Consider the following 20,037-nt stretch of genomic DNA (forward strand, 5'->3'; position numbering starts at 1 on the left):
ATGTTCTATACCTTCATTTTAATAGGACGCCAAAATAAAAACATTAATTGTGAGTTTGTAGTTTGTAAATCACACAGACAAATGCTTGTTTATGTTTGCCAACAAGTAGTACTAGTGTATATCTCATTTCCAGCTCCAGTTTCTAAAGTTCACTAATGTTTGCAGGATTTTTGGTGCTTGGTGAGTTCAGTTGTCAAATGTTGTGGCCTGCTATATTTTTCTGGTGCATTATTGTTTAGCGATAACGTTAGATTTAAGGAATGTTCATTGCAGTAATAATGTAATGTGAATAATTTACACAAAACAGTGCTATACATGGTAATGTCTTATAATGAGGCTCTCTGTGGTTAATTGCGTGCGGTCGAGTGTTTGTCTTTTTCACTTTGTGATCTTTGAAGACTATTGTGACCATTGTGCTACATATTGCGGCAATACAGAGTATTCATGCCTTTCTGCGATTACCAACACTAACACCTTACCTCCTTTTTCCTTCACAGTGACAGTTATGCGCGTGTGTGAGAGCAGTGGTCATGACTCGGGATGACTCCAGCGGCGGGTGGCTCCCCCTCGGGGGTGGAGGGCTCAGCTGTGTCACCGTGTATTAAGGTGAGCCAGCGGGACGACCAGCGGCAGCACCCACAGCGGAGGCAGCAGCAGCGGAGGAGCAGTGCCAACCTGAGCCCGTGTAGTCCCAGCCCCACCCCCAGCACCACCCCCAGCCCCTCTGCGGTTGGAGTTCCACATCAAGGGAGAGCGCCTCAAAGACAAACTGGTGAGTGTGCAAAAGAGCAACTTATTCAACGGTCAGGTTCTCTGTAGGGCTGAAGAAAGCTTACCAGTTGGCCTGCTGGGCCTGTCCCCCTCTTATCACCTGGCTTTTGTTCAGGCTACCTATGCTCTTTGGTCTTCTTCTGTCAGACCCAAGCTGGGCACACTATCAGGACTATAGCAATGAAGGCATCTAGTGGTGATATGTCAGAATGCAACAGGACTGTTTCAACCAGTCTAATTAATGGTAGCGTTAAGTCTAACACACATCACAGGTCAGGTTCTGTTAAATTCCTTTACACACCTAACTCTGTGTTGTGAGCTCTTAGACCGTGAAGAAAAGCTAAGAGCTGGCATGCTGTTAGCCAGTGGGAAAGTGGGAAATTGTAAGTGACCTGGAAACTGATTTTTGAATGAGATTTTGCAAGTGGTACAATTGTGTTATGACTTTGACTGCTCATGTCCTGCCATGAAGACTTCTTTTGATCATGGACTCATGAACATGTATTTCCCTGTGTCATGCTCATGCTAAAATTAATTGTATCATAAAGATGGTTGACTCAAAAGAAATTCCATAATGTTTGTTCAGGGGTCTCGCATCAAAATAAAATGCACTCCCCTCCTAGCCCCTACACACACAAACACACACACCCTCAGGAAGTGGTGGTTTGGCGTTCCTCCATGGGGCAGGTATCTGAAAATAGGAGCACGCTGCATGATGCACACTGACATCATCATGAGAAGGGCAGATTACTCAGGAGTGTGGGAACTGACAAAGAGGAGCTTTTTCCACGAGTACACAACTATTTATCCACCATTCCGAACCATTTCCTCTGTCTGTGCTTAATATAAAGGCTGTGTGTGTCCAGAGAGACGGCTGGATGGAAATGCCAGATTCCAAAAGGTGTGCGTGTTGCGAGTCATTCCACAGCTAATGCTTAGAGAGGCATATGGTGAGCAGGCGGACCAATCGTCACGGCAACATAGACTCAACTGCCCTGTGTTCAGTAAAGGTCATAAAACATTTTAGTTCTTTGTGTACTATGTCAATTATCAATAGTTTCTAAATTAGAGCTTCTTCAAATATATTGTTGACTTAGAGATTTTAGTTACATGGTATACATAGGTATATCCTAAAGCACACTACAGGAAACGTTTGACAAAGTGACCACAGACATGAGGAGAATCGTATGAGATTTTAAATTTGAGTGCAAAGACTGCAGCGAAAAGACCTCACGCCACAAGCTAAAAGAAACAAGCTAACAAAGCTAGCGTACCTCCGTCAACTGTTTCTACTTTATATGCCAGTCAAAACTCTAGTACTACCGGTATTTATGAAATCTGGTGCAATAGTTTTTTTAATGCACCGATGGTTTGCGATTATAAACTATAGTGGTGTTTACCATCGCTAATCTGAAGCAGCTTCATCTAGATCTGCGCAGCGTGGATTTATTTATACAGACACATGTGAGGATCTACTCTCGTCTGCCTTACCTTTTTAAAGAATGCTTCAAACTGGATTAATAGAGCTTTTTGTGGGCTGGGTGTCATTATTTGCAGAGGACGCACACCATTTAACTCTATTACTCACCTCTCGCAAAGTTAAGTTACCTCATTATTTTTCACTATTTCCCGAGTTTGTATCTTGTTCCTCTGTGTCCGTCACTCCGTCTGCCCCTGACGCTCTGTTTTATTGGGTGTTGCAGTAGCGGTGATGTTTTGTGGTTACGATATGACAGAGCAGATCACCACACACACGAGCAGTGCAGCGGCTTAAAAATCGCATCCAAGGGCACAAAGTTGGATCACGCCTCCCTGTGGAAGGCTGAAGGGTACTTAAAACATCTAATAGGGTCAACAAATAAGATTTTTTTTTTTTTGATACTAAGATTTTTCCAATTTACTGATTATATTGTTCCCAGTTTAACTTTAATTTTAGTTTGAACTTTAAACCAGTGTTTGTACTAGTGTTATGATGATACAAAAATTTCAATTTCAATACTAAGGAATAGACTCAATACTTGATACCGATTCTGATACCATAATAATACAAAACTCTTTATTTAGACCAGGTCGGCAACCCGCAGCTCCGGAGCTGCATGCGGCTCTTTCAACCTTATGGCTTGGGAAAATAAATTATTAAATTATTATTAAGTATTTAATTGAAGTGTCTTTTATTTGTGTTAATTCTTTTTTCAAATTGTAGTTCTAAATTGAAAGATTATTGTGGTCTTTGAAAATTTCAAATAAAAAAAAAATAATTATTTCGTTGCTCAAAATAAGCGTCACACTCGCAGAAGCCGGGATACCCGCCAAAACGGCATACATTTATTGCAAGACATTTCCAAAATAAACACACAGCTTTTACTGAAAAATATCCAGAGGTAGAATAGAGGAAAAAAAAGCTGTTTCGAAAATGATGCGGAAGGACGATTTGAGGAAAAAACATTGAAAAAGTGGATAAAGTCTGCAAATTCAACTACATATGCAAGTTTTGTGTCTGCTCAGGAAAGAGTCAGGTATGGGAAGCCATTCACAGATGGAGAATATATGAAAGAGTCAATTTCAGAACACCTATTCGCAAACTTGTGCAGAAAATCAGATACGTATGTGAGCAGTTATTCTCCACAATGAACTATGTTAAAAACAAACACCGCTCACGCCTCACAGACGACAGCTTAGTCCTGTGTAAAGATGAAAGTGACTACAGACCTGATTTGCATACACTGTGCACAGAGGTTCAGGAACAGAAGTCCCATTAACCAGGTAAAATAAATATTTATGCATATTTTTTGCAGATCTTTATTTTTCATTGTTTGGTGACACAGTGTATACAGTCTATACAGTTAGCTTAATTTTAGATGGCAAAAAGCTCCCTGTGTTTTCTTTTCCGTGGAAACCGGGTCCAAACGGCTCTTTGGGTGTTAAAGCTTGCCAATCCCCAATTTAGAAAATGGAATATGATTTTCAACGTAAAATCATAGTACTTTATTTTATATTACCATGTGGCCTTATATCTGTGTAACCCCTCAGTCGTCCAGGTAGGTTCCATAGTGGAAGATCATTTTAAAGCTATTCAGGAAAGGTTTTTCTGTCCTGTGAATGACTTTGATACTAGTTTTAGTATCTGATTTTCCATACTTTTGACAGCCCTAGTTTGTATGTGGTTAAACCCAGTAATTACAGTGATGGCAACTACAAACCAGGTCCAAACATAGTCATCTTTGCTGACTTCCAACTCATTTTTAAAATCCTGGCTAGTCCCTTAACATGGTGTGAAATCACATGAATGCAAGCTGATAAGATCATTCGCTACATGGCTTAGAGTTGTGCTTTGTCATTGAAATGCTTAAATGCTTGTTGTTTGCTGTATTAATAGTGACCTCCTTGTCCCGTTTCCCACTGTTGTAGATGTAAAACAGATCCTGTAGATTTAGCAGGATAATCCCGACTCTGTGGTAATGAGACTGTAAATCTGTGTGTGAGAAGAAAAAGTCAGGGCTGTGACAGAGGAGGCTGCCACCAAGCTGCCTGCTGGCGCCTGACAGAGAATTCAGTGGGACATCTAGGTAGAGTTGACAAAAGTATCAAAAATCAGATACTAATCGATACTAAAACTAATATCAAAACTACACAATAGTTTGAACAAGTATCATTACTAAAAAAGTAATATTCATAGGACATAAATGAACCTGTCCTGAATAACTAGAATGATCTTGAGCTGTATCAGAACAAGTATAAGACACATAGACTAGTATACACCCATGGACCACTATGGAACCTACTGGACGACTGACGGATTACATAGATATAAGGCCACATTACTATTACACATACTATTTAATGCACTTTCTGTTGCCTAATTAAAGACAATCGCACCGTATTTCTTGGTATAGAAATCAAGTTTGAAATTGTAATATTGTGACCACACTATCATTGACCATTCATATTTATACCAGATGGGGCAGCTAAAATGTATATTGTTGAAATGCATATTTTTGTTGTAATTGGGGTCTAGTCTTGGGTCTAGTCACTCACTAGGTTGACATATATCTTTGCCCCCAGACCTGTCAGACCGCTCGTGTCCCAGACTACATGAAGGCCTAGAATGCAAGAACTGAGTAGGTGTGAACCAGGGGCTATGATGAGTTCAGCTGCATCTAGGAATTTAGCATTAGCACTAAAACTCTGCAGCCTTAATTACTAATAATATATATGAATATGAAATATCATACAAACAAACACAACATATCATCTAAAATGAGAGAGTACAAGTCAAACATATTTAAGATATCTGATTGGCTGTTTCTTATCACATGCAACTGAACCACCTCTCCTAGTCTATGCTTTATGTAAATCAAACTGCACGGTTACATGCAGAGTATGTGCTGGCTTCTCCAGATGTAGTTCCCGGGTTTACATGCATTTATATAAATCTGTTTAAATTGTACCAGATAAGTTATCCAGTTTTCCTGGCATGCAAGTACACGTAGGTAACATTTGTGAATGATCCTTTTTAGATTTTTTGTGGCAAAATACAATGGTAGGGTAGGCTCTTTCTCCCATCTGGGAGTATGACATTCGTAGTTTGGATCTGGGTTAGTTACAGAGTTATGGTGCCCCGGTTTAGTTATTTACATCTGGTTCAGTTATGGATGAACTTAATGTTGAACTTTGTTAAAGAGGGGTTGTTATGCAAAATTTACTTTTTGGAGCTTTTTACCTTGTCATAAAGTTACCTAATCAAAAACATGCCTGAAGACATTTATTTTTGTAAAGTCTCCTATTTCACCTCTCCTTATGGTCAGCTGTAAGATCAGTACTCAGGCCACAAGCCTATGTCACCCATGTTCCCGGATAACAGTTCTCCACAAATATACAAAAGCATAATACAAAACAGTACACAGCAACTTCACAAACCTGATTTGATGTGCAGCAGTTTCATTGGCGAGATGCACATCAATTTTGTTGGGATGGCGCTCTGAAGGCGGAAGTGACTTAATGCAGAGAGCAAAGGGAGGAGAAGCTTATAAAACATGTTAATATGTTGATTTCTGCAAATATAGCATTTTCAAAACAATAAAAGGTAACATGGTGATCTAAATATGTAATGTGTTAATATCCCATAGAAGTAAAATACCCCCTCTTTAAGTTTTGGATACGTTTTGAATTAGTCCTGTTTCAGGCCTCCTGATTTAGTCATGTGGCTGCCTTTCATCCTCTTTCCCCATGTGTTGTATTTGTGTTTACCCCATGTTTGTGTTTGTGCGTTGCTATCCAAGTGTGTGTGTGGCGGAGGAGCAGGGTGTGACGGGAAAGGGGCTGTGTGAGAGCCCGCGACGACTGCTCTGAGATGTGGGGAAACAGCCGCATCGCCGCCAGACTCTGCCCCAGCTACCACAATAAACAGGCCGCCATATGTAGCAGGTCTGTGGCATGCCACCCAGTGCCAGGGTGTAGTGTCAACCACAGGGCTACCGGCAGTCACAAGAAGGCAACGCTATACACTGAGAGGAGTTCACTTGCAAAACAGTTATAGTTCTGTTATACTTCTATCTTAGACCTCACGGCTCAGGATGATGTCGCAGGGCAGAATTAGGCTATTAAGTTATGTAGCAGCCCATAGAAGTAAAATACCTCCACTTTAATCTTAACAGTATGTTACCTTTTATTGTTTTGAAAATACTATATTTGCTGGGGAAAAAAAACAACAAAAAAACTAACATGTTTTTTTTAAGTTTCACTTTCAATTTTTGACATAATCATAAACATGACTGAAGAGGTTTTAGATGTCATCCATGCATGTTTGAGTAATCTAGTGGTCTCTCCCGGACCATATTCAAACCATCTTTATGGTTATAAGGAACGATTCTGTCTAAAGCTCAGCACACAAGTCTACGTCACCCTTTGCTCCGCACAGACCACTTTCTATGAATACACAAAAGCATGATACAAAACAAAACGCTACAACTTCACAACTTGATGTGATGTGCAGTAGTATTAGCACAACGCATGCGATTGTAATGTAGTAGCAATCTGAAGGGGTGTGAAAGGAGAGCAAAGGTAGGAGAGACTTGGAGGGTCAAAAACCGAAAGTAGAACTTGTTTTTGTCGAAAAATATAGCTTTTTCAGAACAATAAAATGCAACAAGGTGATAAAAATATGTAATATGTTCACTGTTAATACCCCACAGAAGTGTAATAACCCCTCTTTAAAAAGACTTCACATTCAGGGTCACAGCAGGACATATCGGGTTCGGTTAGATTTGAAATTCAAAACAAATTTTCACATCTTTTATTTGCCATTTCAGTTACCTTTTCCCCCCTATCTCCTGCAGCCGACCATTTACTCTCTGTGTGGAACACTAAGTCAGTAATGGTTTAGTCTTGTCGCTAGCCTCTGCGCTCGGATGAATGCACAGCCCTCAGCTCTCTGTCGGCCTCAATGAACGTCTTGGAATTGTGAATGGCTGCTTTAGAATGAAGAATGAACTGCATGTTTCAAATCCTCTGTACCATGGTTACTACCGCTTGACATGTGGCTTTTACGAGAGGGAAGTAGCTTTTGGACGCTCCTAGGAAATCTCAGTTGTTTGTCTCTGGCATCTTAGCACATTACTCTATGTATTTGTTTTATCCTTTAGATACTTGGATACTTTTCAATACTTTATGTTGAAAGTACTGAAAATCAGATACTAATTTGAGCTGATATGAATACTAAAAAAGTCACAGGACAGAAATGAACCTTTCCTAAATAGCTTTAGAATGATCTTGAGCTGTAGAACCACATAGACTAGCATACACCGATGGACCCCTATGGAACCTACCTGGACAACTTGGGGATTACACAGATCCTATTGTCTAAATAAAGATTTTTTATTATTGTGGTATGGAGTATCAAGTCTATTCCTTTGTATCATGACAACACTAATCCTAATGGCATTTTCAAAAGAAACATCAAAAATCACAAATATTAAAGTTTATCTAAATTAGCATCTAGATCCATCATATTTATCCATCCATGAGGAAAAAATCTGTATATTAACAATTATCCTTCTCCCAATCTCCTTTGTGTACCCGAAAGAAAGAATAGTCAAAAAGGAGCCAAATCATAGCAAAATTAGCGCATGGAGGTCTGACTAGTCTAAGCGCAGTGATGCGGCACACAGTGTACTGGTGATGACTCAGCGGGCTCTAGTCTCCATATAGCCACCAATCACTCTCCTTCTCCTCCTCCTCCTCCCTCCCCACCTCCGCTCACTCGCATTCTCCCACTCGCCAAAACTACACGGCTAAGAGGTTGCATTCATGTTCTACAGTTTGATCTGAGATGGAGGGTAGGGACCAGGATTACTGCAGTTTTCACAAATGCTTTCCACGGTCAATGATTTATGATTCCCTAATCTTGCTACATTATTCTTGCAGTTTGATTCTGAAAAATGATGTTACTTAAAGCCATAGTATGTAACATTGTAAATGGACTGAAATAAAAGCCTGTTTTTTTTGTTGTGTTTATTGGACTGAAAAAAGAACGTGTCCTTTCACTGAGCAGGCTTGCATCTCCACAAACCTGACTCTTATTTGCCCTGCAGGAAGGCCGCTTCCTGCTTGTTTCTATGGAAATGTTGTTTCTTTGGATATAATTAGACCAGTCACGATAACAAATTTTGAAGCATGATGTATCGCTATCAAGAAATATTGCCACTGATTAAGATTTAAATAACACAAGATAATCTCAGTAAACCATTTTCATTAAAAGACCTGAGCTGCAACAAATAAACAGAATGGACAAATAATTAGCCATAAAAGGGAGTCATTCACCTTTTTACAGCTCAAATACACAAAATCTCCCCACTTTTACAAAAAAAGCCCTCTCGATAAATATTGAGGCCCAAAATATATTCCAGCTTTCATATATTTAACAATAAGCTGATATAGTGAGTATCGACAGGCCTAGATATAATCTTAATGCAGGTGATATGCCACGTCCAGAAAGTTGCATACCATACCTAAGTTAAGTTCATTTGCTGACAATCGCCTCATGGATGCATGGAGATATTAACTGTTAAGCAGGTCAAAACATCTAAATTTATATCTATCCACTAACAACTTGAACAGAGTCAGTTATCACGCATGCTCTTGGGTTATGACGGGTTTAACTAGACTACGCACGGCTGCACCTCATGTCCTGTGTTTACTTCATCTCCATTGAATGTAGTGTAACTCAGCCTTTTATATAGAAGTTTTGCCTTGGGGTGAAGTCCCACTTCAATTGTTAACTTGAGCTGTGGCTTATTTAGTACATGAACTATGCTTTTCATGGGGTAAGTTGTTTGCTGGTTGTAAAGCATAATGGAACTGTTCATTTTAAGTCTTTCAGATGTGAATCTGATATGGTACAAGATAGGCCTGAAAGTACATGTTAAGAAATGTAGAATTTGAGCTAGGTTTGCTGATCCTTTGTTGTCTGCAGAGAACATCATAATGCCTCACAGCAGTTTGCTAATCATGTCCTTCAAAAGTTTTATGAACTTTATCAACCATAATGCAAGCCAGTTATCTATTACATTGGCATATAACATGGCCTGTATCTGTCTTAATATCTTCTATGATAGTTGCATGTCAAGTCTAGAATATGTATCTGTATTTATAAAGAGGGATATCAGTCTGGTCGCCACTCCCTATGTTTCTCAAATTCCAAACACAACAGCACAGATTTGTTTATTCCAGTGATACATGTGAAACAAAAGAGCTCATTGGTCATCAATATGCATGAAATCAAATTGTTAATCTGAGGTGAAAAATTTGATTTCAGAGTTTCGTGCTTGTATTTTTCTGCTGTATTAGAAAAGTCTAAAAAAAAAAAAAAGCACGTTCTTTATCATTGTAGTATCGGTTAGTATGGTGACAACACTATTTTGTGATTTAGTTTTCAAATTTTTGATTAAGAGACATTTTTGATGAGGAAATAATGATGAGCTCAAATCTGAATTTGCTAATATGTCCCCCAAGTTAAACTGAAACTCTAAACCTTCCCATAAACTATTGCTTGTGTCAACACTTGCAGTTGCGTTGAGTCCGTGTCGTCTTCCTCTCTGTTTACAGGCGGTGGGGACACATCGGGTTTCATAGTCCGGACATTCGCACTCGTCACCGTCTCTTCCCACCCTGTTCACGTCTCACCTCTGTCTGTGTCTTGTCTGTGTCCCCCCACTCCCCAGCGTCTCCAGTCCTCCTCCCTCCCCCTCCTCTTCTTCAGCACTGTCAGGAATGTGGTATTAAGTATCCTCCTCTTACATTGCCACCGCAATACTTCCTCCTGGCGCGGCGCTCACCTTACCTGCTCCGGCTCCGCACAGTCTCGCCTCCACAATCATTCCCAGAGGCACACACACCCCAGCCTCACCAGTACCCCATGCCACTCCATCCTCCTCCAACCTATCCACCAGTGGTAAACAAACAGGCTTTACACAGGCTACTAATTAGTTTCTATTACGGATGGGTGATATAACGATTCCATTATCAATATTAAGCTTTATTTGACCATTGGACTTCAGTGGTAAGGCCAATAGCTAATACGCTAAAAAGTGCTAATATCAGTCCATCACAATGCACCTTTAAAATAATACCACCTGCTTGTCTTCATGGACATGTTATTGCTTTGCCTGGAATACAAATTTTGCTATTTTTGCAGAACTTCTTCATTGATGCATCCTTATTGTGAGAGGGGTCAATCCTTAATAATATAATGCAATACTGTGGAACATTCCAGGCATAAAATAACATCTCCATGGAGACAAGCAGGCTTTCAGTGAGGAAAGTTGCATTGTGGACCTTATCAAAGTTTGCTTTTGTTCTGAACAAGATACGAACATGTGCATTTTGGCTTAAAATGTTTTTGCTATAAAGTCAGGAGAAAAAAAATAAACAAATGAAAACATGCGAGGACTCTAAATATCGTAGTTAGAAGAACTCTTATAAGTGTCTGCTTTGAACATTGTCCTACTAAACTAATTATCAGTCATTGTGCATTTAGCTCGATAATTTGTCAAAATATACACTCTTTTTATCCCATTCAAAAATAAACAGCCCAATTTAACGGGTGACATAGTATGATCACAGCATGATCTTGCACATGTATATTTAAAGTGTCTTTCTCCTATTAATGAGTGCCTGCAGACACTCTCACCAGGCCTTTAGAATGAAACCTGCTCAGGTGACCGCACTGGCTCATCAACAGGACAGCTCACATGTCCCGCTCCTCTCACGGAGGCTCGGCCACGTCTGCTGTGGCTGATAACCGATATTTAACTTTTAAAATCCATAGTAAGGCCCAAAAATGTATCTTAACTTCAGGTAAAGATCACAAATTAACTTTTCACTTTTGGAAAAATAATAAAATGTAAAAAATCTTTTTTCCTCCCGCATTCCAAACACCATTGCTCCGAAAAATTCAAAATGCTACTACTAATACTAGTTTATAGTTTACTTATCCTGTTTAAACAATATTTTAGTACAGATATTTGTTGAGTGTCTAGTTTCGATACTAGTTTTTTGTTATTGACCATTTAATTTTCGAAACTTTTGACAACCATAATGCGCGCACTCACACACACACACACACACTTAACACATGTGCGCAGTAGGAAGACAAGCCTCAGAGACTGTAATGGCCATCTCTCATTTCATTTAATCTGCCTAGAGGAAGGCCAAGAGGCAGCCCCAGTCGCCCTCATTAATAACAGCCTTTAGAAACACCACTACTCCGCTCCTGCCACACAGCTCAGCAGGCTCAATCCAAAACAACTTCTGCGCTAAAACTTTGTCATCATCTGTAACCGGAACCCCTCCATTTAGAGCCCGTTTTACAAATGATCCACACGAGTTGCGTTTTTTGACATGCGGCGATAAACGTTGTTCCAGTAGCCCGACTTTGCTCTAAATCCCGAGCTTTCGTCGCTTTGCTTATGTTACAGGGTAATGATCAGCTGTGACACATTTACACAGCTTAGGGCAAATGCAGGATAACATGACGCTCTACTTTGTGTACTACTCGTGTGGACAGTTGAGTTTTTCACTATTTGTACATGGCATGTTCAGTTGCTAGGCTCGCCAATCAGTCATCATTGGGTTACATCTCTCTAAGCTTCACCTAAATCACATGGTGTTAAAGATGCATTATATTTTTAGACTAGTGTGCAGTCTACTACCATTTATTAGATTTGTACGACGGATGGTATATCGGTCATTGGTCCCATATTGACAATTCTGATATTTGACACCAAGTCTGTACTTATGTGTGCAGACTAAGTGAGGGATTTTATTATTTTTGCAAAAGAGATAAGTTCATTTGTAAACTTCACTATAGCTTAACATACATTTGGACTTTTTGAAGCTTTAATATTGGCATCTGCAAATATGGTGTATTGGCCACAACAGCAAAACAAATATCGGATATTGGCTCAAAAAAGTCCATATCGGACCATCCCTAATTTATTCCAGTGTCAACTAAACCTTAGAGTAACTTAAAGGCCTTATAGCTGTTTTAACTAAAATCTTTTAGAACTGATTTTATATTGTTTTTGGCCGTGTACTACAAACATGAAGTACTACTTTCTTTGTATCACCTGTCAATGAAATATGTGTAACCATAGACTGTATAAATGTGTGACGTCACCCATAGCGTCCGGCTCCAGTAAAATGACACTCATCGAGGTTAGCAGTTATAGGGGCGAATTTGGAGTCGAGTGCCATAAAAAACAAAACAAAAACAAGGATCATGTAGAGTGAGTTAATACGAACATTTTAAGAACAAAATGACGGTTTCCAGCAGTTATAGAAAGAAGGGTGACAATCTCGAGAGTCGATGGAGCCGGAAGCGTGCCCATGCTCACTTCCTATTTGGAACTCTGCGGCTAGCAGTTTAGCTATGCCCATTTATTTATTTTTATATATGTATAGTCTGTGGCAGTAACGAAGACCTGTGACCTAGAGTCCTCTCATGAGACGTGACTTCCCTGTAGGAGGATGATTGTGAAACCTACACTATTAAAGACTAAGCTTGCTTAAAATTAGGCCTGATGTGATAACACATTTTAAAGTGTGATATATTGCTGAAGAAAATCCAGATGATAAATTATAATATTGAAACACATTTATGCCACTGACACAGTGACCCTGCAACAGGATTATTCCCCAAAAATATGTGCTCTATATGCACAATATTAAACCATGAAATAATATCAGTTATTGGTAAAATCAGTGGAGGATTTCACTAGATATCTGTATTGGTCTGATATAGATGATTTAGTCAATATTTGGTGCTGATATTTTTACTGCACTGCCCCAGTCTGTGTGCCATTTGCCTTCCGTGAGTCAGATTTTCTTTCAGATTGTCTTTTTGAGCAGACTCGTGACCCAAAATTTGAATTCATGTCCCAGAAAATTTCATTTTCGCTATAACATGCATTTGGTCCTTGCTGTGGATTTTAAAATTTAATGCTGATATAATATTGGTTATCGGCCACAGCAGCAAGAGAAATATCGGATATTGTTGCAGGCTCAAGAAATTCATATTAGACCATCCCTACTTATTTGTCATACATTTTAGGCATAACATGTAAAATACCAAAGGTCCAGAGTTACACATAATAAAGGATCCTTATAAGAGTACTACTACAGACTTCCCTGTTTTTCCTTAGCCCGGTTGGCCAGTTTTCCAGCTCCCCTCCTGATGATAATGTGTGTTTGTGTTCGCAGGTGGTGCTGGAGTGCATCCTGCAGACTGACGTGGTCTATAACAAGGTGAACCCCATCTTTCACCACTGGAGGATCAACGACAAGAAGTTTGGCTTGACCTTCCAGAGCCCGGCAGATGCACGCGCCTTCGACCGGGGCATCCGCAGGGCCATCGAGGACCTTAAGCAAGGTGGGCTACTGCTCTTTTTAGCTGACTATAGTCTGGCATTCAGGTCGATGTGCGGCCGAGCATGCATCTTCTCAATGTATAGTGTTACAGCTAATGATGATGTTAGTAGGCGACAAGTCAGTGAATTCTTTTCAACTAGTCAAATGATTATTTGTATTGTATAATGAGATTAAAATAATCAGTAGTTGGAGCCCTAATGAAGTTCCCTGTTAGCAAACCAGTGTTGGCAAAGCTCCACTCTTGCCTCTGAAAGTTATGAAAACTTTTATACTGTGGAGAATAATTAAGATGCTTGGCATGCATAAGGTAAGTGAGGAATAACTTTGGACTTCTGAAAGGAAATGAACTTGAACTGTTTTTCACGTTTTGAAGACAATACAAATCAGGTAAAGAGCCTTTAAGGCCGATACGCCCAAAAAGCGCAACTGTCCATTCTACTGCTTCCCTGTGTCTCTCATAGAGATACAGTTGATTTCCCCCAGAGCCCCATCCCTCACTAATGTTTGTCTTTTTTTTTTATCATGTCATGACCATAGACTTGAGATATAAATGGGCATAGCTAACCTGCTGGCCGGCGCGTTCCAAATCGGAAGTGAGCATGGGCGCACCTCCTCCTCCATCGATTCTGGCTCCAATTCACATTACATTGGAACACTGTTGCCCCTCTCTCTGTAACTGCTGCTCTTGTTTCTGTAAATCAAGACATGAACATTAATAACATACAAATCAGGCGCCTTCTTTCCCCCGATGTTACTCCCGCTAGTATTACCACCAGATGTGATTGACAGCATTGCTAAGTGCCCGCTCCCTGCTAAACCAGTGGTGTGGGCGAGAAGGGACATTGCCTTGAACAGCCTCACGCCGGATGGGCTCTTTGGTTGCTATGATACTTGCAGTCGGAATTCCTAATATGGAACCTGGCTCCAAATTCGCCCCTATAACTCGACAAGCTTCGTTTGACTGGAATTGAACGTTTAGGGTGACATCACACACTCCCTTAGTCCACTTCTCTGTGCTTATGACTGACTAATAGAGTAAGTGATTGAAGAAAGTACATGTCAGGTAAATGTCAGTTTAAATGCATACATTTTAAACCAAGACAACTTTATTTGTCCCATCAAGAGCATAGTCCCTTGCTCATGAAGTGTTGGGTCATATGGGCAGACAACCGCTTTTCTGTCAGATAAGATCAGTTGGAATCTTGATGTTGTTTAGGCTTAGTTGTCACAGCAGTGGTAATTTGATGCAGCGACAACAATATTCCAAACATGGCTTCCAAAACATGTGTCCTCGCTGTGCCCCAGTGCACATGTTGTTATTGTTGTAAAATGCATTATCTTGAGCATAAAGCAACGTGCACATGCAATTGTTTTTTTTTTATCGCGCAAATCAGTACAGCTTTGTTAACGTCCTTATCGCACTGTGTATCTGGAGTTCCCTTTTTAAGAGCAGGATTGCCTTTGCGTGGCTGCCCTCCATTACCCGTAAGCTGATCTGGGTGGATGTCTAAGAACATGGCACACATTCTCCTACTTCTTCCTGTTTGGGACTGACTGGTATAAGCTGCCTTAGCATGTGCTCCAGGACAGACAGCGTAGCGTCGATTAGCCCACCGTTACCTGTTGGCTTACCAGGTATGACCCCATCCACATGGCCGATCTTTGCCCAGCTGCCCAGATAACGTGGTACTTCCTGTGTAGATTGCCTGGGCATGGCTGTAGGGCAGGGAGAGGCTGCTGAGAAACGGGGATGAGGCAGTGTGACAGACACAAGGTATGGAGGTCAGGAATCAGAATTAATACATTTTCTAAGTCCTTGTGATTTTAGATGATGTAGTAATTGTCTATCGTGGTATAACACTCCCTTACTTCACTTCTATATAGTCTGTGCTCTTAACATTAATCTGGCAAGTAGAATAGATTCAGAACAGTCAAAAAAATGCATCCAGTCTAGTGAGCAACAGATACTTTTGTTGTTATTTGAATGTCAGTTTGCAAAGACTTGTAAATATAAGTAATAGGGTGTGTGAAAGCTGTGGATGAGTTGGACTGATTTAAATGACTCCTTCTACTGTGTGAAATTCAAATACTCCAGCTTTAAAGATAAACTGTTTTATGATAACCACCAAATGGAATTGAATGTGAAACTAGGCCTGTCGTGATGATTACTGTATCGACTCACTACATGGAACAGTGGGTGGGTATTTTTCTTTGTATTAGAGGGGAACATTTTGTAGTTTTTCTGTCCTACGATAAAACATGAGCTGTAGAGAGTTAAATGAAGAACTTTCATGACTCTTTATAGTTACAAATGACTAAAGTGGATTATTCTGCTTTTTATATATTGCAGCTTATGTTTTTAGAATAGTTTTTGGTAGGCCTGTCATGATAATCATGATAAACTTTGGGGGGTAATTTTTTGGCTATACAGTGGTCCCTCACTATATCACGGTTCACCTTTTGCGGTGTCGCTGTTTCACAGATTTGCAGTGTATGAACGCGCATTGTGTTCTGTGTCCTGATTGGCCAAGGGACGTGCCGTGTCTCCTGTACAGTACAGAATGCGATCAGCCAAATTTTCATAAATGTTTGAATTCATAACTTCTATGACTCATTATACAGTAAATACAAACTAAGTATGATATTAATTTATTGCAGCTCATGTTTTTTTTTTAACAATATTGTAGATTTAGAATAGTTTTGTGGTTTAAATCTGCTCTTGGGTTTTTGTGTCAGTGGCATAAATTTGTTTTTGCTTGTCTATATTTACTTGAACAGTATATCAAACTTCAAAATATGTTACAGTGACAGCCTAGTTTTGAGGGATAGTTCTGCTTTAGGGTTATGGAGTTAATGACATAAATTTGTTTCAGTATTATCTTTTATAGTCATTACATTTTTCTCACCAATATATCGCACTTGAAAATTTCACATCATGGCAAGCCTTTGTGAAACTGGAAGATTGTTTAATGAAGTCTGAACATGGCCTGTTTAGACCACCCAGAAAACGCACAAAACGCAGACTTTGAGCTTGACAGATTTGAGCTTGACAGATTTGAGCTTTATAAAACAGCCTTTATTACTCCATTTCCCTCTGCTTAAAGGTGTCACTCCAAGGACATAGCCGCGCTCTTAAATGTTGTAATGAGTGTTTGTGGCTGGGTGCTGTTTGGTATGGCGTGCGGTGCTGAGTGAGGCGTTGCGTAACAGCCAGGTACTTGTTCTGTATTCCTGTTGCATCTCTCTGCTGCTGGCCGGCCACGTCCTCACTGCTCGCACTCACAACCCACACAGAATATGTTTTTCCTCTCTCGGCCCGTGCACGCGCTTTGTGTATATCGGTCTTGCAGTCCTCTGTTGCCATGACGACGCCGGGCACACGGCTCTGGCTGAGTCGTGCTGCGGGAAGCCTGTTTTCTCTTTCAGGAAAAGTGGAGGAACACATCACCGCGTCATGTGACTGAGACTGAGACAGACTGACAGATGGACCGAAGGGGCGATGGTGGCTAACACGCGCTAACGCATGCTAACACATGCTAACAGGAGTCCCGGTGTCCTCGGAGTGTGGAGACTGGCTGCACTGTTACCATGTGGTGCTGCACTGCCTCCCTGAACTCGCACGGGCTGCTAATGAAGCCTTACTCACCCCCAATTTAAAACAGCCCCACTCCTGTAGGACAGAAGGAAGTCTGAGCCAGGCTCTAAACACAGTTGTAACACTGAGATGGGGAAAAATTCCTTCCTACAATTCCTTACAAAGTGCACATGACAGGTTTTCATGTTTTTCCAATTATGTCTCGGGTTGGTGGATTAGTTACTGTGGTAAATATTTATCACAGTTTTACATCAGTCAATTGGCAGTTTGTGGAAAAAATTAGAAGAAAAGTACAAAAATACAGAAAGTAGCACTGAGAAGAGAGAATCCCTCTGTCTTTAGCATCAGCACCAAAAATTTCAGCCGAAATGCAGAGACAATTTACGCTTAAGGAAGGCATTTTCTGACAGTGGAAACATTCAACAAAATATATAGATAATTTATTTTTATTTGTGTAATAACTATTGTGCAATTTTCAGAAAGTTTTTGGCACTTATTAACATTATGGTTGCTAGATTATTCCCTGTTGGTGTATAAACTGATTTAAAATGAAAAACTTCACCAAAATAAAATAAATAAATAAAAGAAAAACTAAAAAACATAACTTCTTAACAATGTTTGTAATCTAGTTGGATACGATTTAGAATTTTAGCTCAAAGGTGATGGCACATCTGTCTATAATGGTGTGACCCAAGATGTCTGAAGCTGAAAGTTTGACATCAAGGGCCCTACTGTTGAATAGAAGTAGCGCAGACAGGCAGGTGTTGGGAAATAAATGAACAAATGGTATGGTTGTCAAAAGTATCAAAATTCAGTTACTAATCGATATGGAAACTAGTATCGAAACTAAATACTCATTTGAGTACATATCGATACTAACAAAAACGTCCCAGACACAGGACAGAAATGAACCTTTCCTGTATATCTTTAGAATGATCTTGAGCTGTATCAGAACAAGTATAAGACACGTAGACTACCGTAGTATATGCCCATGGACCACTATGGAACCTACCTGGATGACTGAGGGATTACACAGATATAAGGCCACATGGGAATATAAAAGAATGTACTACTATTTAATTTTGAAAATCACATTCTGTTGTCTAAATAAAGTGTTTTATTATTATTATCATGGTATCAGAATCTGTATTAAGTCTATTCCTTAGTATCGAGTTTGAAATTTTAGTATTGTGACAACACTAGATTACAGTGATTCTTTATTCTTCCTATTTTGTCTTCCAGGTTGTCGGTCCTTCGGAGATGTCGACAGTCCGGAGGATGGTTTACCAGTAAGTGTGTGTTCTTTTTTACATCATTAGCATTCAAACATTATTTAGGATTATGTAATAACAAAACATGCATACATCGTTATATTGGCTGAGGTACAATAAGCATTGTTAGGCCGGTCACAGTAACACATTTTGAAGTGTGATATATTTCTTAAGAAAATACAGACTATAAACGATGCATTTATTCCACTGACATAATAACCCTAAAGCAGAGTTATTACCCAAACCACAAAACTCTATTCTAAATGTACAATATAGGGAACCACAATAAGTAGCAGAAATGAAACACTGGGAATTCAAAAAAATTACAAAAAGTTCCCCACTAGTACAAAGAAAAAGTACCCTTAATAAATACAGACCCTCCAAAATAATTGTTCCATCTCTCATTTATGACTGATAAGCAGAGGTGAGTCGTACTCAGTTAGATTTCCTTGAGTAACTTTAAAAAAAATATATATACTTTTCAGAGTACTTTTATATTCCTACTAGATATTTATTTTTATTGAAATAACCATACTCTACTCGAGAAAATGTTTCAGTTCCTCTTCCCACTGCAGGTCTACGAATGACAAAAGGTTTATGTTGACAATATGAAATAATTTGAACATTTGTTTCTTGCAGCTCCTTTTGATATAATTTAGTTTCTCATTTGTCTATGCTTTGAAAATACCAGATTTTGTGGATTATTTCATGTTTTATCCTTCAAATTACATTCACTTCAAATTATAAATTAGATCTTAGTTACCGTTACACTTTAGTAGTTTTCCCAAATACTTTTTTACCCTTTTGTAATTTCTTGGACCATTACTTTATATGTCTACTTGAGTAATATTATTTTTAAGTAAAGTTACTCTTACTTGAGTGCATTTTTTTTTTACTTATCTCTGATGATAAACTGATATAGTAATTACCATGACAGGCCCAGACGTTTTTATATCTTTCAAGTTCATTGGGTTTAGTGTAGCACTACACACATGTTCCACATTTCACTTCCAAGTATTTGAAAGAAGGCTGTTCTCACAGTGACCTCAGTACAGTGATGCATTCCACTATGACAACCATGTGAAAAATTTGGCCCTGGGGCAAAATTCATTCAGGAATCTGCTGCTTAACTTCTCAATGTAGCTCGTGTTATTCAATGTCCACATGCAAGCGCACTTAAAGGAGGATTTGGTAGTGTAACCAGAGGTCCGTTCATAAAGATTACATTGGAAAAGCTTTAAAATAGCGGTCATCCTCAACAAATGCATTTCTGCAGTTGTCATCAGAATATATAGGCGTTACATTAGAAGTTGTGTAAGCAAGCACAGCCAGTGTTCTCAAAGACAATGCATTTGTGTCATCAGCAGCCACAGTCTACTTTTGTCAAGTTGAGAGAATTCTGTTTTATTTTGCAAAAAACATTAACAAATGTCCATTTGTTGAGTCCCACAACTACACCTGTTCGAACGCTGTAGT

At 39.5% G+C, this 20,037-nt stretch overlaps 1 protein-coding gene across 1 annotated transcript in view; it reads left to right on the forward strand.

Annotated features, from left to right (window-relative positions):
• Positions 1-500: 500 nt before the first annotated feature.
• spred1 (sprouty related EVH1 domain containing 1) overlaps positions 501-20,037 on the forward strand; it is a gene marked incomplete at its 5' end in the record, with an annotated part of 36,672 nt that continues 17,135 nt past the window's right edge. Inside the window, 5 exon segments of the mRNA XM_033988704.2 lie at positions 501-602; positions 604-732; positions 734-772; positions 13,528-13,696; positions 18,533-18,579. Coding sequence (XP_033844595.1) covers positions 501-602; positions 604-732; positions 734-772; positions 13,528-13,696; positions 18,533-18,579 — 486 coding nt within the window.

Source organism: Periophthalmus magnuspinnatus, chromosome 22 (genome assembly GCF_009829125.3).
Source record: "Periophthalmus magnuspinnatus isolate fPerMag1 chromosome 22, fPerMag1.2.pri, whole genome shotgun sequence".
Taxonomy (NCBI): Eukaryota; Metazoa; Chordata; class Actinopteri; order Gobiiformes; family Gobiidae; genus Periophthalmus; species Periophthalmus magnuspinnatus.